This window comes from Vidua chalybeata, chromosome Z (genome assembly GCF_026979565.1).
Source record: "Vidua chalybeata isolate OUT-0048 chromosome Z, bVidCha1 merged haplotype, whole genome shotgun sequence".
Lineage (NCBI taxonomy): Eukaryota > Metazoa > Chordata > Aves > Passeriformes > Viduidae > Vidua > Vidua chalybeata.
Genome location: NC_071570.1, coordinates 29,474,284 through 29,496,697, shown reverse-complemented (window position 1 = coordinate 29,496,697; position 22,414 = coordinate 29,474,284). Strand labels below are relative to the sequence as shown.

General features: G+C 36.6%; 1 protein-coding gene across 2 annotated transcripts in view; it reads left to right on the top strand.

Moving 5' to 3' along the window:
* Positions 1-5,734: 5,734 nt before the first annotated feature.
* The window catches only part of SREK1 (splicing regulatory glutamic acid and lysine rich protein 1), a 33,695-nt gene continuing 17,015 nt past the window's right edge, over positions 5,735-22,414 (top strand). Inside the window, exons 1-5 of one of the 2 annotated variants that reach the window (XM_053931387.1) lie at positions 5,735-6,308; positions 11,654-11,787; positions 19,590-19,705; positions 21,012-21,176; positions 22,211-22,389. In XM_053931387.1, the coding sequence (XP_053787362.1) occupies positions 6,148-6,308; positions 11,654-11,787; positions 19,590-19,705; positions 21,012-21,176; positions 22,211-22,389 (755 nt within the window). In that variant the 5' untranslated portion in view covers positions 5,735-6,147. Of the gene's footprint in view, positions 6,309-11,653; positions 11,788-19,221; positions 19,303-19,589; positions 19,706-21,011; positions 21,177-22,210; positions 22,390-22,414 lie in introns of those variants that run through there. The other variant, XM_053931388.1, reaches the window with a different exon arrangement.

Sequence of the window (22,414 nt, the reverse complement as noted above, 5' to 3'; positions counted from 1 at the left end):
CCATTACTGAGCTGTGAAAGATTCAGTTAACATATAGCTTGCAATACTTGAGTCAGAACACTTTCAGCCCCTCATATTTAGATCAATACCTGATTAAAAGCTTTAGAGGTGCATTGGGAACGTGCAAGAAAACATATGACTAGGCTGGTAAGGTTCCTGAGATGGCCAAAAAGAGTTCCTCATGAAAAGTCATGTTGCTGAAGTAACAAAGTTTTCTGCATGGCCCAATCATTAGAGCACCAGGAATTAAATTTCTTATAACAGTAGTCTGCAACATCTATTTTTGCAGCTGCATAACACAAGGGGGAGTGTGGCTCTGCGCTGCATCCATTTCATGAGGCATGGCTGGATGCTGCAAATGGCTGAAATGTTTCTGCTTTAGTATTGTTCAAAGTAATAAAAAAAAGTGGCAAAATATTCACTCCTGTTTGCCAGATGTATTTATACATCTGGGACAGGGACAAACCTTTCATGGACTGTCTTTTCATAGACACAGTAGTACCAGATGAACCAGATGCTCTACAGAGAAATTCTCATTCAACTGCTAAAGTTGGTAATTTATGAAGGAAACTTTGGAGAAAAAAAACAACAATAAAAAACCCAAAAAAAAGGGGTAAAAGCTTTCTACGGAATTTTAAGTATGCACTGGCAAAATACAGGGTTTTTAAGTATTGTGCCATGGCTCTTAACATCAGTGTTTTAGCATATTTGATTTATTTTCATCTGCAGGAACTTCCACTTACAACAGAATAACCAACAACTGGTTTTGAATATGGAGAAGGTATTTTTTGCTGAGAATGTTTCTGCCAAAAACTACTTCAGCTGAAAGCTATGGCTTCACTACTCAGAAACTGAAGTTTACTAATACATATTGAAATAGATAGTAACAGCTGGTTAGCTGACATAATACTAAGTCCTGGAAAAATGAAATAATCATGTAAAATTGTCTCATTTGCTATCTTGCATGAGCAATGTATGATGAGGTGGGAGTTGATGCATGCAAGGGTTAGAAACCATGCTGAAAACCCCCAAACAGATAAAACATCTAAACAATTTTTTTTTCTGCTGCTTTTTAATTTTATGAAAACTGTGTAATTTCCTGACCCTGCAGTAAACAATGTGTGATGTTATTTAATTGCAAACATAGTTAATCTATTATAGATTTAATCATTATGTGCTTATATTTCAAGACATTTGAAGACAGCAGTAATTTTTTTAGAGTTACTACTTAACAAACTCACTTTATTTTGTAATGCCACCTATTTTATGCCACTTTCAAAAAAAAAGCTGGAAGTAAAACATTAATGCTTATCTGCACCAAGTTTTATTCCAGTTCTCAAACTTCACAATTATAAAGATTCCATTATATTCTTATGCCACAAAGAAAACTTCTTGCCCTGCTCCTACAAAATGTGACTGGAAAGCAGAAGAAATTCATCCAAGTGAATTCAGAATTTTCTATCCAACACCTTTGAATTACCTTGTTCAGACAGGGTTTTTTGAGGTTTAAAAACATCCTCCCCTTATGCAGAATTACGTGCTGTGATTCCCAGCAGGATAACCTCACAGCAAAGAAGAAAGGTGCTTTTTTTTCGCTCCAGTGGGCACCTACCCAAACAGTTCCAATTGCATATCCTGCCAGAAAAACAGCAAGTAGCACATCTTCTAGCAGACATAGAGTTTAATTTAAAAAAAAAAAAAAAAAAAAAGAGCTGAGTTTTTACATTTCCCTTTCATTTCTCTAGACATACCTAGTCACACATATGGGTATTAAAAGTATATAATAAAACTATTAGTTTATCTACTGATGTGTAGGCTTTTATATAGCTTTTAAAAAGGGTTTTCTAAAATCACCTTTTGAAGAAAAAATGCTTCTGTAATCCAAGTAGAATACATACTATATTTCATAAGTAGAAATGCTGCCTTGAAAGTAGCTGGTGTTTTCAGATTAAGATTCTCAAATCTTAACTGCTTTTGTGCATTTTCCCAGTCTCTCAGTGGTGGAAATCCTTCTCCTTTGTTAATATGTGCTTGAAGATTCAGAGTTAGCAACACTATCTCAGGTTGTCAGCTAACCCCTTCATCTTATTTTGAAGTAAGTTTAAAAATAATTTTAAGTCAAGAAGAGGTACTCCATTTTGATACAAACAATTTTATGGGGAGAAGAATGTCATTGTAAAACACACTCAACACACTCCTAGAGCTGCTAACGTGACTCTTATAATTGAAACTGCTGTGCTCAAGACAGCAATTCTAAATTTTTTCATGTGTTTGCTGTAAAATAGATAAAAAGCAGATGCAGAAATCTCACAGCTGTTTCAGTTTACCAATGCTAACTTGTACAGCTGACTGCCATCCAGAGGCAGCAAGTTTAAACTGGTTTCAGCTGCTTACACTGACCATGTAGCATTCATCTGTTAATCTCATCATAGGCAGATTTTAAACTTGAATCTGGGAAAAACAATTACTACACTAGAAATTTTATCTGGGAAAAATATTTTCATTATTTTTCTGGGTAGGTATATAAATTGGTCTTATACTTTCTTCTTAAATTATTTTATAGAGGTGATGGATTGAAGATTACTACACAGAATTAAGAGTTTGTTTTCTGTAAGATGTTTTTCTGTTCTACATGACTCTTAAAAAAAAACTCCATAAATTATACTAAGGCATACATACAAATGAGAGCAGTTACCTGATAAACCTTAAAGGTATAACAATGGAAAGGGGATGAAAGCCACTTCTTGTACTTGGGAAGCACTGTGGATCTGCTGGAGTTTAGAATAAAGTCTGTTGTCTTTGAAATGTTCTGATTTGTCTGTATTTGAAAGTTAGTTCAAGTTAATATGACGTGCAAATGTGTCTGTGAAACTGGAACATGTGTCTGAGCACAAACAGAAAATAGAGTATTATCAGCAGTAGTTTGTACCCACAGTCTACTGTGAGTAGTAGGAGATTGGCATTTAAAGATTATGCCTCTTGATTAATTCAAGAGAAGGAACATTCATGTTGTAGAAGAGAAACTGTTTTCCTGTGTTCTGCATCACTAATCTACACAAAACACTGACATCTTGGTTATACAATAAGGAAAGTGGTGTAAAGTTACTGTGTATGAAAACAAACTTAGGTAGCACAGGCTATACAGATATATTGGCTTTTAGTGGCATTCTAGTACTGCTTTCAAAAGAGCAGTCAAAGAAAAATACTTTAAGGGATATTATGGGACAAAGTTACAAAAGCCTCGAAAAAGTCAAGATAAAAGTATTAGCTACTCTCCCCTCATTCATGAGCCAGTTATTTCATGGCAGCAGAAGGCTACCAGGTGGTTAGGCACAGTTTTCTCTTTATAAATCCATACTCACAACTCCCAGTCTTCTTGCCATTAGCATGCTTGAAAATGGCTGTCAGGGGAATTTGCTCCATCACTTTCCCAGGGACTGAGGTGGGGCTGATTTCCTCTCTAATTTTACCGATGCTCCTTTCCTGCCCATCTGGAATCTAGGGGTGATATTCCCCTCCCCAAACACTATAACTTTGAATGATAATTAGGAGTAGCCACACAGTACCCTGGCTAGATTCCTCAGCGCTCACAGAAACATCCCATCATGTCCTGTGACCTTGCCTGTGAACAACTCCTTTAACCTGGTTCTCCTCAGCCATGGGTACATCTTTTTTGCTTGAGCTTTCTCATTAGTCTCCAGGGCTTTAGATTTCCAGAGGCAAGTTTTACCAGTGCTACAGGAGTTGTTGAATCTGAAGTTAAATTTCACTTCTCATAAATTGCTTAAAACTTAGAACTTTTTTTTTTTTAATCAAATAATTGTTAGCTCTGTGACTAACATTATTTTTGAAGTCTTTAAGGCTCCATTTAAGGAAAGCTGATGAAAGCGTTCTGATGCTTCTTTCTTTTACCTCATATTATTTCAATTCCCTTCCCCTGCAAGCACAGCAAATACCAGAGATGTCCACCTCTATCAGACTACCTACTGTCTGCTTAAAAGCTGACTTCTTGTAATGAAAAGATTTTTCTCCTGAACCACTAAAACACTTTTTTACTGTAACTTCCTTCTGAATTGCCAGTATTTTTCTACTGGTATATGCAATTAACATTACGCAGTAAATGCTTTTTAATCCTCATGGGAAGATCACAAAATACAGTCTTAGACAAAAGCTTAATAGTCACTCTTATTTAACAGCTTCACCATTTTATATTTAGGTAACCTGGAATTTAAGTTTACCTCCAAATAGCCTAAAGTTTTCTCTAGGCCTACAGCATTTTGTAAGACGCAGGTCTGTTAGCCATTGATTAGAGAGATTATGTTTGGGCACTGCTTGTACAACGATTCCCTTTCTGCATGTCAACTCTTTTTATTTAACTTGTTCTTTCTCAAGAGCTTGGAGGATTTTTATTATAGGAGAGGGAGTGGCTCCTTAACACGTTAAATTTTGAGTGGTTTGACTAAGATAGTCATTTGCTTCCAGCCTTTTAGTGGCAGCACATGTAACTCAAAGATTTCAGCATTAGATTTTTGGGGGTCTGGGATTGGTGTGATTTTTTTGACAATTCTTCTTGAAATACAAATTAATTTATTTTCCAAACGAATTTTGTACTATAGCAGGGACTGATAATTACAAAATTTAAACACTGCTTTGCTTGCTTTGTTTTCAAAGAGCAGATGAGTAGCTCAGAATTTTGTATGTACTGTTATAGGCTTTATCTGAAGGAGGGTATCCCAGTCAGTTCTGACATCACAAGGCTCTTTGTGAATTTTAGAGTTAATTTTTATTTTGGACCCCCCACTGAGAGATGCAAGGAGAAAGGATAAGAATATTCATAGCAGAAATAGCTTCTACATCTATGCTAACCATCTTTGGATAAGATGATCTAGTGAAAGCATAACAAAATTTTATGTAAGGTTCCTATATGTAGAATAATAGTATCAGTTTCATTTTCAAAAATACATAACAAAATATGTGGAAGCTCCAGTTAAACTTCTCTCAACTTAAGCTAACAGAATGGCTGAAAAATGTATTTAAAACGGATTTTTGTACTTTTGGAATACAGATTTCATTTAGAAAGAGAATGAGTGAGTGCACTGATAACAATTTTGAAATAAGCCCTATCTGAAACATATGCATAAACATATTTATATAAAATGCATTTCTGACAATTGCTTGGAATTACATTTCTGTAATGTATTGAGCATCAATAAAGGAAGCACTACCCAGACTTATCTGTGGAGATTCTGTAACAACTGACCTACTTGCTCAGGGAACTGTCACAAATTTGCAGTATTTTTCAACCCAGATAGCTTCAAAAATACTTCACTCTCTTCTCAGTTGGGGAATGGAAAATCTTACAAACTGCCAGAAACCTTAAACCTTTCAGTGCCAAGATGCACAGCTCCATACCACTAGGAAAGAGAGCAGTTTGATCCCTAATAGTGATAGCCCACACATGAAGTGCTCAGCTGCATTTGCTCCAGACAATGTAGTTTTTAAGAACTTGAACTACAACTGCAGGCAAGATCAATTTCACTGGGATAGCGTCGCAGTCAATTTAAACCAGAACCATTTATAACCCTTTCTATCACAAGCCCTTCCTGTTTAGACAGAGGGTGTGTTCAGAGGTCTGTTCCCTGGTGTGATTAAACTGTCTCTTACTGATCGTGGACACCAAGCGCGCAATTAAATGGGAAATCTCATTTTTCCCCGGGGTCTGACCCCTGAAGGGCCCGGGCAGCCGACGGGCTAACCAGGCCAGCCCCTTGCCCGCCTCGCCTTCATAGCCGCCGCCGTGCGCACGGAAAAGCGCGAGGCAGGGGCGGGCCCTCACGGACCGCGCCTCTTCCTGGGCGGGGCGCGGCCCCGCGCCGGTCCCGCCCTACGCACGGCGGCCCGGCCGGCTCCATATGAGGTGGCTCCTGGGGAAGCGGCTCTTGGGGAAGTGAGTGATATCCAAGCCGCGGGCGGGCCGAAGGCCTCGTTGGCAGGGGCCTCCAGTTCCTCTGAGAGCTCTTCTGGGAGTAACCGAGTGCACCACTAGAGCGCCCGTCCGCGGGGCCGCTACGGCCGGTGGCGCGCGCCCCTCTCGGTGGGCGGGCCCGCGCCCCCGGGTGCGCGCGGTAAGGCTGGGCAGGCGCCGCCATGATGAACAGCGGCGGCATCGGGGTCCCGTTGGGCTTCCCCCTGGGCCCCACGTCCGTCATCCAGGTCACCAACCTTTCCTCGGCCGTGACCAGCGAGCAAATGCGGACGCTCTTCGGCTTCCTGGGAGATATTGAGGAGCTGCGTCTCTATCCCCCAGAGTAAGTGGAGCCCGTGCCGCCCTCGGCAGCGACGGAGCCTAGGGATGAGGGAGGGCGCGGAGGAGCCGGGGGTGGCAGGATCGGCAGGGGCAGGAGGCCAGAGCCGCCATTTTGATTGCGGGCACCAGGGAGGCGTCACGTGGTCCTTGCCCTTTGTATGGCCGGAGCTGCGGAGAAGGCGCTGCGCCCGCACTTAAGATGGCGGCGCCGGCGATTTTCCCCTTTTCCTAAAAACTCGCTTTCTGTGTCTTGTCTGTCTCCTCGCCCACGCTGGGTGCAGGCGAGCTAGACCGGGGAATTCCAGGCCCGCCGTCGCCCGATTGCCTTTATTCTTTTAATTTTTTTTCCCTTCTGTTGGAAGGACCGTGTGCTCCGAGAAGGGGCCATTCGAACAGAAGCCAGAGTATCTGAGGTTTTGCGGAGGGCAGAGGAGGGAACCTGCCCTGTCTCGTAGTTGCCCCCAGTAAGGCTTATGAAGTAAATTAATGCCAGGCGTCACATCTCTCCCTATGTTATAGCGGTTCGCGTGGTGTCAGCGGCGTGCGAGAGGTGCGCTCAGGTGGGAGATGCAGGGGCTTGCAAAATACCAGTGTTGCCTCTCCCGAGAAGGCGATGATCAGCAGGAGGAGATGATTTTTTTTCTCTCGAGACAGCAGTTATACTGGGAAGCGAATAACAAATGTGCCTTATCAAACCTTGTATTTTCTTAGAAAAATTAAATCGGAATAGTGGAAAGGAGAGGACATTATTAGCATCCCAATACGTGAACTTTGATACAAAAATGCTCAGGCTAACAAAACCTTGATTTGCAAAAGAGAACAGCCAAAAAAGTTGGTGTTCATTAGTTTTTACGTAGCTGCATAACATCTGCCTATATTTGAATACCAACCATTCAGAAAAAAAAATACATAAAAATACGCTTAAAATAAGACATGCATTACTGATAGCTATATTGTGGATTTTTATACAGTTTTATAGGGCTTTGTCCTGGACTTGTTCCATAGTTGCTTCTTTATATTTTGGGTTTTCTCTTGACTGAATCGATTTTTTTGTTGCAGCTGCTGTTCTTGTCTTTCACTAGGTTATATAACAGGTTTTAAGGGAAATGGGGACTTTCTTGACATTTATACACAAATAAATGTTTATGCCAATATGTACAATTTTGCCAGGGTGTATATACACATAAAATACTAAAATCCAGTACCATAGTAGGGAATAACTTGTGAATCAAGGTTATAATGCTGATGAATTCAGTTTTCAGAGATAGAATGCAGGATTGTGATTACCTGCTTGACTCTTGGTTTTATTTACCGTTATTTATGCATACATGTTAAAAGTATGGTTTTCCTTGCCTCCTACTTATGGACATTTGAACTGACTTCCAAATTGCTACCTTGGGAGAAAATTAAGTAATTACTCCAATGCCTTTCCTTTAAAAAAAAAAAAAGTGTTTCCTGTTGGCTTTCTGAAAATGTATTTGAATAACATTGTGATAAATTCGTAAAACAGTATTTCATTGACAAGTGGATAGGAAGCAGAGGTGTCCCAAACAAAACATAAATCACTGTCAGTTTGCAGTACAGTTAGAAACTGAAGCTGGTTTGCAGGTTGTGACAGGTCTTTTGCCTTGGATGGGAACTCTAGTATGCTAGCCCCTGCTGTGGCCTAGTGGTGTTTTCAGTTTAACAGGAGACCAGTGACACCTGTAATTGGATTCTTAGTCCCAGACATGCACAGAAAGTTCCATACACTTGTAACCCAGTTGAAGTCTGCCTTTCAGAGTCGGCTTCAAAATTACATGTGTAGGAATGAGCCTTCAGATGTGGCCTTAAGAAGATTTTTGAATGGTTAAATGTTGAAAAACTTATTGAGCAACAATTGGGTTTTGGCAGAATGAGTTGTTTGAAAGCAGGGAGTCGCAAACTGTATCTATTAGGTGTGGAAAGACCTGCTGTGTAGTACTGCTTGCTACTGAATAGTCTGGAGTGGTCTTGGAAGCTAGAACTCTTTTGGTGAATAAACTTTTGGTTTAACAAAAAGTTGGATGACTGGCTAGTTTGTCATAACCCTTCCCTAGTCAAGGGCAAGACTGGGTTGGCCTCTGTGTTCTGCCACCAGGAAGTTCTGCTCTGGTTGTAACCCCGCAGGTATTGAGAGGTGGAGGCACATGCCATACCAGACCTTGGCAATGGGGTTTGGGGCCTCCTCTAGTTTGGAGTTTTAAAGTGTTCTGTTCATGAACGAGATATTTGGGCAAAGCCTAGTTTAGCATTGAGGAGTGCCACCCAAGTCACTCTCACTTGTATACCTTATCTGTTCTGACACAGCTGGATGGGCCACCTTCAGTTAACCAAGAAAAGGGAAGTCTCATCTGAGAAAAGGGGTTGTCATCTGTGTAGTCCAATAAATAAAATTGTTATGTCCTGTAATGACAGCAATGAGGCAAAACACACAGAGCCTTTTTAAAACTGATCTGCAGAATTATACCATGATATTCTATTGAATATGAATAACTCATTTTGGTCATGTCCTCCACACCTCACACACCCCACATCCCTGCCCCACTTGAGAAAATTTGGAGAGAGTTAGAGAAATGTGTTGTAGCATTATCATTATTATCATTATTATCATTATTATCATTATTATCATTATTATCATTATTATCATTATTATCATTATTATCATTATTATCATTATTATCATTATTATCATTATTATCATTATTATCATTATTATCATTATTATCATTATTATCATTATTATCATTATTATCATTATTATCATTATTACTGTAGATTTCTGAATAGATCCTTCTTAGGAAATACTTTGGTTGATTTTTATTCTGTTAGGAGATGAATGTTGCTGTCTTCCTGCAAAGTGAAACAAAAATGTTAGAAATGTCGAAATACTATCTAGATATTTATTTCCTCTTAATTTTTTTTTTCAAAGAGACTAACTGCATTTTAGTAACTTTGAATTAGAGATACATGAGTTGCTTTTTGACATCAAGGCTGTGTAACCTAGGAAAAAGATCATGAGTCTCCCTCAATTGAGCCTCAGTAAAGGCTAGCAAAAAAACCAAAACAAAACAAAACAAAAAAAAAAAACCACAAAAAAACAACACCACCAAAAAAAACCCACCAAAAGGAATTAGAGTAGGACTTCACTGTTTAGGAAAAGCCTTCTTAAAAAGGATGATGAGAAGATTTTGGATGCCCCCTTCATAAAAGGAGAGGACTCGACCACTATTAAACCTTCTAAAATTTTAGATCTCTTAGATCTTAATAGTTTCCCCTGATGCAACTTTGATATGTTTTTAGTAGAGAGTGTCACCTTGTAGAGAATTTCTCCTTTCTAACCTCTGGAAAACACTTGGTATCAAGATGTCTTTGTAGGGCTTCATTTGCACAAGTGTTCAGACATCTAATATTTTTTAACGTACTGTCCACTTAACTTTTGTGTTCTAAATCAGGGAATACAGGGGAGAGTAAATATTACAAAAACACACTTGATAGTGCAGGCTCTATAGATATTAAAATTTATAAGGATTATTGTGGGGGTCTGAAACTCCGTGGAGCGGAATTATATTTTTGAGTTGGCAAAGAAAATAAAAAAGGAAAACAAGTCAGCAGATCTTAGAAGTCTTCAGCAGTGTGGGCTATAGAACCTTCAGTGGTGACTTCAGCCGTTTGGGTTATAACACTGAGGGATGTATTTTAAAAGAAACAAGCAAACACCATACAATAATGACAAGAAACTCCAAGACATGAGCTCCTCCCTCCCCTTAGAGTGCTCTCCCCCACCAAACCAAGCCAAACCAAATAAAAACTACTTGTGGCCATGGAAGTCTTTGTGGGGAATGAAGTATCTCTAGAGTACTGAAAAAGTCACAGCTGGCTGTCACCTCTGATGTTGGAAACTGGTCTCAACCGAGACCTTACAGCTGGCTCAGAAGCTGTTTTATGCAGTTATTTCCTTCCTGAATGTGGAAACTTGAAATGGTAAAAGCATTACCCATCACTAATAAATAAAAGTGGGCAGAAGAAATGTAGTCACCTTGAAATGTTTCTCTAAATTGTATGACATTGACTTTCATGTTTATGTGTCTCCCACTCCCTGTCTAGTTTTTCTTCCACAGTGTTGTCTGTTCTTACAGAATTTTCCATCATAGATGTTTCTGAGTGTCATTTTGAATTTGGCCATCTCTAGATATTATATATTTGTGCTACTGTCCTGGTAGCCAGAAACATACTGGTTTGCCTGACTCAGGCTTACATTTTTGTTTATTTTTATAATTAATATGATGAGATCATGTGTCTGAAACTTTTGATTTGTATGTAAATCCTGAAATCTAATAGAATTTCACAGAATAACTGGGGGAAACACGTCCTTGGAATTCGAGGGGACTCCAAGATGGTTTGTGTTAAACTTGAACTGCTGCTGGTGCTTCCAGAAATTTGACAAGTATTTCCATTTTGGTTGTGACAGGACCAGGGTGAAACAGTCTATGCAACATTTTTTCCATGATTTCAAATGAAAATTGCTGATATTCCAGCAATACTGTATTTTCTCTTTGAATATTTACCTGTACTTCCTTCATGTGAAGAAATAAGCTGCTAATATAAAGGTTACAAATATTGACTATGGATTCAATTTTTAAAGCAAACTTAAGTGGTTTTGATCAAGATTGCAATGTTCTCTCTTGGCATACAGTGCAATGGAAAAACGAATTACAAATTTTTTTTCCCTTTTGTAGCCATACGGTGAGTTGCTCATACTTCCTCCGATGTTACTCCATGCTACATTGTGCTGAACTGAGGCAAATTATTTTTGTTACATTAGTCAGCTAAGACCCAGTATTTGAAAGCCCTCTCATGAACTGTTTTTATCTTTGTAAGAATTAATAAAACTACTTTTGTGAAAGCTGGAGAAAGAATATTGATTATTACAGGCTAATATCTGAAGGACCCACCAAAAAATGGCAGGGTTTCTTGTTTGTCTTTCCTAAACAAAGATTATTTTCAGAAAAAAAAATAAACTATTATTTGGCAATTGTAATTGTCAAATAAATATGCTCCTTAAAATGGTAATTTAAAATGTACTATTCAGTGTTGTGTAGCTAGATAATAGAAGAAAATTAGTCTTGTTAATTAGTGATTTTGGCTTATGTAAGTTTTCATTAAAAAAGTGCTCCATCTTTTCTCACTGATACAGCAAGTTAGTAGATTTCTATACTTTAGGCTTCCTTTTCTAGGAAAAAACCTTTTGTTTTCCTAAGGAGTAATAGTTGAAAATACGTACATACAGTTAAGACTAATTGGGTTTTTTTTCCTTTTATCTTGCAGCAACGCACCTCTTGCTTTTTCCTCCAAAGTATGTTATATTAAGTTTCGTGAAGCATCGAGTGTTGGTGTGGCCCAGCATCTAACTAACACGGTTTTTATTGACAGAGCTCTGATAGTTGTGCCTTGTGCAGAAGGTTGGTATTTTAGACATTCTCCTCTAATGTTGGTCTTTGTTGTGTTTGTTAATTGTTTTAAGCTTTCTATGTAAGGTGATGCTCTGTTGTTGTGTTATTTTATTTTATTGCTTTTTGGAAAAAAAAGGCCTTGAAACAAAATTGAAAATTGAATTAAAAAAGCCCCAGTTATACATGTTTAATGGAAATTCAGCAATAGCCAAAAGCTAGTTGGTTTAAGTTATGATAACTCAGGTTTCCATAGTTATTACGTATTTTGAAGGAAAAGAAAGGAAAATAATTCCTTTCACTATGGTTTGTGTAGGCAAGTGTGTTTGCACACAGAGTTCCCACTGAAGTCAATGGAGCTCTGAGAAGATCAGGCAATTTCCTGACACTTAACATTGCAGTTTGAATCTTAATGTGTCACCTTTGCTGTAGAGATTTTTTTTGCTGATTTGTGCTTTTTTAAATATACTGATTATTTCTGCATTTTTAGAGTGCATCCCAGTTTTGTCTTACAGACGTGATATACTCATTTGGCCATTTTAGAGTCATCTAATCCAAGATACTTAGCATTCAAAATACTGTTTGAATATAAATGTTTATGTGCTAGTTTAATTTTTAAACAAACATTTTTCCTTCTTGTTACTGTTGAAAATGTACTTCATGTGCCATAAAAAACTTTCATTATGTATACTGGTACTCCTTTTTTGTTTTGGATATCTGTTTAAATATGCAGTGATCTGTCCAGAATGCTCCCATCATAAAGTGTTCTTAAAAACATTATTGATATAATGTAATTGCATTAAATGTTCTTAAAAATATTACTAATGTAATTACATTAAAACTCTCATAAGATAAAATAGTTGATGAATTTTACATTAAGAGATGTTCCTTCCCCTAGCTCTGAGGCCATGTTTTTACAGATGTGTTGAGTACAAGACAGTTTGTGTTGTTAGTAGAAGCATCCTAGATTTGAATACAATTACATGAAGCAAGTTCTTGTGGCAGGCATATCAATGGATTTAGGCAGAGCCCCATTGACTTCATTAGGATCACTGTGGAATTTAGCCTCTGACTGGTACTGGACCTTTTGCCTCTTCAGAATGGAATCATTCCAGCTGATGGAGTGAACCTGACTGTACTTTGAACTTAATTGCTGTTTTGCCATGAACAGCAAAATGTAGAGTGATTGAACTGTAAACTGCAGCAGATAAAGAAATACCTCTTATTAACATCTCTAACTGCAAGAGTCAGGTTTTGGTTCAAAAAAATACTATTGACTTCTTGCAGTTTGTTAACAAGGTCCCAGAGCACCATGTTTTGGCATGTTTGCTGCATCATGATCTAAATAGTGTGAGGTAAGTGCTGCTAAAATACTCATCTGGGACATTCTTAACAAACTGACAAATCTCCAAAATTTCACAAAGTATAAAAGTACTTTCACTAAAGGCCATATTGACCTACAGTATACTGCCTTTTCTTGTAGCTTTCTTAGGCAGGTCATGCAGCACATACATTTATCTTTGTAAAGCCTAGGTTTTTAGTTCCTTTTGTATTTTGTTTTGGAGGCTCTTTGTTTTCATATTCTTAACTTGTTCTTAAGCCACGAAGAGAATATTGCTATATACATGGACTGGAAACTGTGTAGAGGCTAAGGGGACCAGAGTCTCCAGTTGAAGAATTGCCCCTAAATAAATAGACAGAAGATTGTTCAGAATCTTAGTTTTATATTTCATCAATAAGATTTTAACACTGGTTCAGTATTGCCAGAGAGGGAAGATGGCTGCCTAATGAGGGAACAACACTTCCTGGTGTTTTTCTTGTGATGAGATTACTGCCTGACGTGATATGGCAACAGGCAGGTAAAGCTACATTTTCATGTGTCTTTTGTGGTAGACAGTGAATGAAAGGAGAATAAGTCAGAATTCTGGCAAATCTTGTTCCAGCTCTATTCATAACTGGCTGATCAGGCATTTCTGAGAAAACACGGTCACTGTTCAGATACATTCTGGACTCCACAGTAATGTATGCATAATTAGATGAACAAGTGATTGGGTTTTGAGGTTGCCTTTTTTGATATCAGAATGCTGTTCTCTGTAACTTCGTATCAAAATCACTCATTTATAAAAATATGTGAAATTATACAAATTTAGCTTTCTGATTAATTTATTGTGTGAAATAAGTATGGCTTTGGAGACCATGGCATAAGGGTTTTTTCACTATGTGTCATATGATGCACTGTTAGTAGAGTCAGTGAAGTGGATCATGGGTTTTAAAAGTAGTGATGGCTTTTTATGCTACCATTGACCAACATTGACAGTAATAAAAAATTTAATGTGTGAAGGTAAACATAGAGGAGAGGTAAAGTGGAAATCTAAAAACCTGGTTCAAAAAAATAGGAAAAAAATCTGAAATTTGGAGTGTGTTTAAAGAGTGGTAAATAAAGGAGGAAATCACTACAGAATGAAATCAATGTAAAGTATGTGACAGTTGATGAACAATTTAACAAAATTGTAATTGTAAGTGAAGTAAGCTTATTAAGCTGTGAAAATACGACTTTTTGTGTGTGTCTGTATTGGTAGGTTTTTCTTTAAATATGCTTTGAAAATGCAAAGGTTGAAAGCTAAACAAAGATGCCACCCTAATCTTTCTAAATTTTATGTCCACATTATCTGGTAGATGGATTTTGACTATTAATTTGGTTTTGTATGTTTTCTCTGTGTGATATTTGTGCATTATTAGATGACTAGACTGGCCAAGGCAGACCTGTTACACTTGCCTGAGTTAGGCATTGTTTGCCATGCCACTAAACCTGCCGCCAAGTGAAACCTTCATGGGGGAAATGAGATCGAAGTCTGACCTGCTGAAGATGGACGCCCTGTCTCTGTTTTTATTTTATTTTGCTTTCTTTCCTTTGTTTCTTTTATTTTTATTTTATTTTGTCCCTTTTTTGTTTTGTTCTGTTAAATCTCTTTCCCTTGTACTTGTGAACTGGTACTTCAGTTCTGTAAAATGATGTTTGTAAAGGGTTCATGGTGTTTGATTTTGAAGTTGACCTGAAGCTGCTTATGAATGGTGGATGGTATATGGAGAATTTAGAATATGATTCATTTTTAGTGCTCTGAATTAAGGATATCTTTGATTTGGAATTTAAGTATCTAAATTCAGCAGATGAGTACATTGTGTCAGAAGACAGGAATAGTGTTTCGAGATCTATTCTTCCATATGTTGTGCTTTATGAGTTTGTCTTGGAAAAGGACAGTTAAAACTCTTACTTTGGGAGAAAGCAACTTTAGAAAGTAAAGTCATAGTATTTCTCTGCTACTTTCCCTCAGCAGAGTGTTCTATTTTATGTTGCACCAGCTATTTAAAAGAAGGCTTACTATTTATGTCTAACATGATGAGTTTAAAATAATTACTTCTGAAATTGAACTTTTATGAATATCGAATGTCATTAAATACTTGTTTACTTCTGATGAAACCTTGCTCCAGTGAGATCAGTGGTAGTAAGATTTCATCTTTTTTTTCTGTAACTTTCAGAAAAAACTATTTACCACTCATAAGTACAAATGCAGCCTGAAGTTTTGGTTGGAGTGTGTTATGTGAGACACATTGTCTTTTAACACTGTTACTTGTGGGAAGATTGAATCAGTTTTCTTTGTGTGGGTGCGTGTGTGTTGCACTTTGACATGCTCTAGTAGTAATTATTTCAGGAAGATGTTTTAAAAAAACCACTAAAGTCAGAAAAAAAAAGGGGTTTTCCAGTCATCTCAGATTTTCAGAAGCCCTGGCAGTTCATGCTGGAATGATTGATCTCTAAATGATGTTCTTCTTGTGAAACAGAAGCCCTGAAACAGAAGTGGTGGTGGATAAAGTGGTGTGTCTAGTCCTCAGGCACTGCTCTTCCCAGCCAGCTGCACTGGGATCTCTTGTTTTCACTCCTTTCACCAGACTCTGCACTGCAGCTGGGAAGAGCTTTGATTTGTGATCTTTGTTGAATTTGGCTGTGACAGTTGTAATTGCCAGTAGCTGTAATCTCTTCATTCGCTTCTGCTAAGTCCACTACGATTCATAAGTTGGATCTAATAGAAATTACTTTATTTCTAAGCATACGTGTTCCATTGATGTAAAATAGCAGGAAAATAATGACCTTTTTAATGTTTATAGTAGACTGTGAACTCTTTTTAAAACAAGCAAATACGTTGCAGAAGCACTTTGGATGTGAGGCTTGACTGTGTAGGTTCACTACAAAGAGTTGGAAATTAATTTGAGTGCTTGAAGAATAAAAATACTGTTATTAGTACTTGTTTGATGCAAATGATTCTGTTTAGCTTTCAGCAAAATGGATTCTAGTATGGACTAGGTTGTCTAGGGCTCTTTAGACTAATGGTACAAAAAAGTAGCAGTCACAACCATGCCTTTAAGCAACACTGTGACAATGTACATTTGCTTCCAGATTGTTTTGCAAAGGGGAGAATCAATAAATGATCATAGAACCTGTAGTTTGCTAAGCAGAGGAGCTTCTAAGAAATCTGTCTAAGGATGTGGTATAGATACGGCATCATTATTTTGACTGCTCCCTCATTAGAAAATAAATATCTTCACCTCATTCTTACTCAGATTTTAAATACCATGTTCGAAAAATGAAAGTATTATTTTTAAAATAAATTGTCCTAAACTGTTGTGTCATAACCTGCATGTTCTGATGTATTCAGTGGGCTTGTATTCCTTTTACAAATACAATCACACAGGTAAAACTGCAAAATTTAAAGCTCTTTACTCATTAAGTTATTTGGACTCACATGTTAATTTGTTTTTCAAAACTATTTAAAGAATATGAAGGTAGATACTGAAGATACTGCAGTTTTTTGGTTTTTTTTGGTTTTTTTTGGTTTTTTTTGGTTTTTTTTTTTTTTTGTTTGTTTGTTTGTTTTGGTTTTTTTTTGTTTTGTTTTGTTTTTTTACACAACAGTGTTCTGTAGAATTTTTTTTAAAACTTGACCTGGACTTAAAAACTGTAAAAGTTATTCTGGAGAGACAGTGTCATTGAATATACAGGCAATTTTTTAGGATTCTGTCTGTAGAAATAGACCCTTTCTCATTCTTGAAAACAAAATAAATGAATCTTTCTTTGTGGTGTGGAACTAACCTACTTGATTTTTGTATTTAAAATAGAACTTTACATTGTTGAAAGACCAAAATATCTGGAAATAATGCTGCAAACTTTATAATTTACTTATGCATGCTGTTCATTCTGTGAGCTGCTATAGTGTTGAACCTACCTGAAATGTTCAGTGGATTTCTTGAACAATAATTCAGCAAGTTAATGATTTCAGTTATTTCAGTGCTATGATGCGTATACTTAAAGTTTAGGCTTCTACTGAAGTCACTTTGTGAACTTGAGTCATCGTCTTAGTTGTATGTGCCTAACTGAACTCCTGTTTAAAAGGGCTAAATGCCTAAGCATTTTATAAGTTTACCTGGTTAAGTGTGTATTGAATTGGCTGTATGTAAGTGCATACTTAAATTAGGCATATACTTATGTACAGTACTGACCAAGGATCTCAGTTAGCATGCAGGCACACCACTATCAGAGCCATTTCTACCATTGGATTTAATTGTGCCATGTCTCTTGAACCATAGAAACCTGCAGGAGTAGCTGTTTAATTGCAAGATGCTGACTGTTCAGGATAAGTTCTGGTTGATTACTCATTTGAAAAAACTTTTAATACTTTGATTTTCTGAAGAACTGGTACATAACTCTATGCCTAATTTGCATGCACATCTGCTGGAACTGTATATTCAAAAGCCTTTTAGTAGGCCTACATATTAGACAGGATACACAAAGTACCTGATACTTTTGAGTAGCCAGGCAAATCAGGTACCCTTCTCATTGCATGCCTGACTTCAAAATGAGATCTGTTAAAAGGGCTGAACATTGTGATGGTGGCTTAGATTCATGCATGTTTTTTAAAAAAGTCCTGGAAGTCATTATTGCACAGTTAACTCTTAAGCACTAATTATTTTCCTATTTTTCTCTCTTAGTGAGCAAAATCAAGTGGTTTCTTACATGTTAAGTTGCAAGGTGTCTAAAAATTTAACATAAATAAAATAGATGTAAATAGAAAGCATGAATAAAAATGGATACTGTTATTTTATCTGTTCTGTTTGACCCATGCTACATATAAATTAAGTTTCCTTTAGATTTGTTTTGTCATTCAGTCATATCCAGCTGTAACCCACACTTTCCCACAGATCTGTAGAGCAGGTTTGCAGCACTTGTTTCTTTTCATTTTTTAAATCAGTATGTTTGCTGTGGTGTCAGTTGGAACTCCTATCGCTAAACCTGCAGGTTGTTCTGAAACCTACTTTGAATTTTCCTTTTCGATAAGAATATTAATCTTCAAATTTTGGATTTAGATGTTTTGTAGTTAAAACATGCAGTTTTAATCAAGGCAGGAAACCACTGGCACACTTTTTATGTATTACTTGACTATTAAAACAATGTTGAAATAAAAGCATTTACTTTATTAAGATCCATGGGGCAATGTCAAAGGACTCAGTTGATTAACATTTATACAGTTATGCCAAGTAATTTTGAACGGATCATAGATACCTAGTGTAGTTAGAACTTCTTTCACTATTTTTTTAGTTTAGTGTTTAATGTTTCTGTCAGTTTTAATCCCTTTGCATTTCACATTTAAAATGTAAACTTAAATGTAATCATAATTGTTTAACTATTAATCTTTTTGGTGTTGGAGATATTTTGGGGGTTCATTTATTAGTGTAATCATGGCTAACATTCAATGAAACCGGCATTTAATTCAGATTAGTTGTTACTTACTTTTGGCATTACAGGAGGCCTATAATCTGGTTAAAATAGCAGGAAGTACCTATGTTGGGAAAACAGAGCTTGCTTAGCCTGATCAGTTATGATTTTCTTCAGTCTTAGTAAATTTAGAGTTAACTTACCAGTTTCAGATAAACTGAGGTGACTAGAATATGAGAGTACAAATTTAAGTTTTATCTGCTCTTCCTTCATCCACTTTCAACTTCACTTGTAGTATGTATTCTATGCAGTCAGAGTAGTTCAGTAGTTTATTATTTTCTGTTTTATTTATTTTTACATTCTAAGTAGGTAGCACCAGAGTAATAAAGAAAAGCACAAATTTCAGTCAGCACATACTTTGGTTATTTTTTTCTTTTTTTTTTCTTTTTCTTTCTTTTTTTTCTTTTTTTTTTTTTTTTTTTTTTTTTTTTTTTTTTTTTTTTTTTTTTTTTTTTTTTTTTCTTTTTTTCTTTTTTTGGTTTTCTTTCTTTTACTGATTTGGTTATTTGCCATTTCTGGGGATTAAACTTTAAAAAATGTTCTTCTTTTCTGTATCTGATGTTCTGTGTGCTATTAGTGATGCAGCCAACACGAACGGTTGTCATGTGTAAAACAACTTTCGATCACCGCGAAAACACCGCCCTGGGAAAGCGTCCATGCTTGATATCGTTTGGTTCATGAACGTTAAGTTTCCAGTACAGGTGACCCATAGCTCAAAGTGTTAAATAATTATATACATTATTCAGTTTTTAAAATAATAATCCATTAATGAGATTGCTAGTCTTTGAAGTTTTGCTCACTTTTGTTTTTCCTAATAGAGCAGGGTAAAGGGAAAAACTTACGTTATTTGTTTCTTTGTAAGGATCTGGTAGATAGATTCATTGTTATTTATTACATTTTTAAATGCAAGGGTAATTGTAAAATCATAGAAAGAGTAACATCTGGCTAGTGTTCCAGCTCTGTGTAATGCTTTCATTTGCTTCTTCAGGTAAAATCCCAGATGAAGCCAAAGCCCTGTCTCTGCTGGCGCCTGCTCCTACTATGACAAGTCTCATGCCTGGTGCAGGGTTGCTTCCTATACCTACACCAACTCCCTTGACTACAGTAAGTGAAGTTCAGTATAATTTCCAGTTTCCTCTGTTCTCTGTAGCCTTTTCTGTAGACAAGGAATGAGGACTATCTGGTCGACAGATGTTGCAGTGAGGGTTTAGCTGTGGTGGCTCTCCTGAGGATTGATCAGAAGATATACATGTGCTACCTTCCCAGGGTTTTTCTTTCAGATTACTATTTTCCAAAATAGCGGGTAAAATACTGGTTTTGGTTTTTGTTCTTTTTTAATTGCCATCCTACCTTGTAGGATCATGAATTTGGTCCAGTGGTAGTTACCACTGACAAAAAATTTATTAAAACCTAAGTTACATTGACACCAGTGCTGCAGTAGAGACTTTTCCTTGATATCTCTATGGCAAGATTTTTGACTGTTAAGACTGTCTAACAATGTTTTCACTATGAAAAGTAGAGGAGCTTGGTTATGCAATTTCTCCTCCATTCCCTTTTGCCTCTGTAAGCCTTTCTTGACATCAGTGAATTGCTGTGGGTTATTGAAGGAAAATTTAAGGCTAAATAGAGTAGTATTTTCCTTTGTTACATAAAAAAAGGTACTGAGGGCTTGTTAAGAATTCCTCACACTTCTTAGAAAATTCATTTCTTGAAAAGACAGTTGCTTTTTGGGTAGAGAAAATTCAAGCCAGGAACTCAGTGGACCAATTTTGTAGTGATTTATAAGTGACTTTTTGTAACGTTTCATAGGAGAGTTTTCCATTTCCAGTTCCAAACATGAGAGCTGTATACTTTTCTCATTCTCTAGGTATGAGTGGAAGAACTTAGAACATTCTTTGCATTTCAACTATAATTGATTTTATCTTTGTCCAGAAGACACTTGTGTCCCTTTGATCCTGAGCACTGGAAGTTCCCTTCTTTCCTTGCTGAGCAAGATCTCAGCCATTCCTCATCTAGTCCAAATACTTTTTTCAAAAAAATAAGAATACTAGCAGTGTCTGAAAGAGTCTTACTCAATTTATTTGACTCTAAGCATTAGAGCCTGTATATTTTGTGATTAATATATATCCCTGTCCAGATCTCTTCAATAATATGTTAACTGATAACCCACAGAATATTTTAACTAATAGCTATATCTTAAGCTAATTTCTGAGTAGATTTTTCTTCTTTAAAAAAACCTGCTGCATTGTGACCTTTAAAGTATTGCTTAGATCTGTTTTACATTAGATCTGTTCATCAGATCTGTTTTACAGAAATACATCCAGGTAAACAAGTATTAAGAAGTAGAATATCTTTCACTAGTGCTTGACTGCAAAGTGTATTCTGTGTATTCTGTGCTTGTATTTTCCAGCTTGGTGTTTCACTTGGTACTTTAGGGGCTATACCAGCAGCAGCATTGGATCCTAACATTACGGCGCTGGGAGAAATACCACAACCACCAATTATGGGAAATGTGGATCCATCCAAAATTGATGAAATCAGGAGAACAGTCTACGTTGGAAACTTGAATTCCCAGGTAGTTTTTTTTTGTTTCTGTGTTGTAGAAATACAAGCAGAAGGTGTGTGTTGCATCACGCCGCAGGTGTGAAAATGTTATCTATGAATTCTAATCTTGCATGTTAAAAGAGTTTCCGTTAGTTAATGATAATATGAATTTAAAATGATATGATTTTAAACAAAACTAATTTTTTTATTCATGTTGTTTCAAATTTGAAGGTTCACGTGCCAGTCAGATTAGATCAGACTTTGTCAGAATACCAGAGAATCCACTGTAGATCAATTAAAGAAACCTACTTCTAATTGTGTGCGTTGGTTAAATGTACAGCTTAGTTGTGTTAGATGAGCATTCCTCAGAAGTCATGAGATCATGGTAGCTGTCTCCCACATCACAGTGTAGTTGCTTAGGTACAGTAAGATGGAATGATGTGTCCTACTGGAAGTTCTAAAATTAGCATAAATCTCTTTCAGTCAGCAGCTTGGTTTTTTGAGAGGCGATCGGATTAATAGAAAAATATTTGCTTTTGACTGATAGTAATGTAAGTATTACATTTTGAGGTTTTTGACTTCTGAAACATCTAGTGAGTGTAAAAGTACTATTGATTGGGATAAAATAAAACAAACTGGAAGCTAGTAGAAAGCCACATAAATCTAAGTCCTTTAATATTGTTTGGATTTTTTTGTTTTAGTTGATCAAAAGGTAGAATCAGTAGCTTGGAAACAGGTACAAGGAAATTTCTTACCAGTTACTTCAGATTAGTTGCCTAAAAACTACAAAATCCCATGTAAATATATTTTTCTTTTTTTCACCTAGGTGAAGGACTAAGAGCTTGTGGCTGTACTATTTAAAATTGTAGAATGTTCTTTGGATTAATGGAAGAAAAAATATACATCTTTAAGTCTTAAAAAACGTAACATTCCCAAATTCATGTCACCTTTTTAATAATGCTGAGATAGCATTCCAAAAATCTGTGGCTCTTGGGCTACTCAATATAATAGATAATGGTTTTCATTGTATAGTTTACTTCAGCTGAGCTCTTCTACTCTTTCTAGACTACAACAGCAGATCAGCTGCTTGAATTTTTTAAACAAGTTGGAGAAGTCAAATTTGTGCGAATGGCAGGTGATGAGACGCAACCAACGCGATTTGCTTTCGTGGAATTTGCAGACCAAAATTCTGTACCTCGAGCTCTTGCCTTTAATGGAGTTATGTTTGGAGACCGGCCACTGAAGTAAGAAATTAATTATCCATATTGC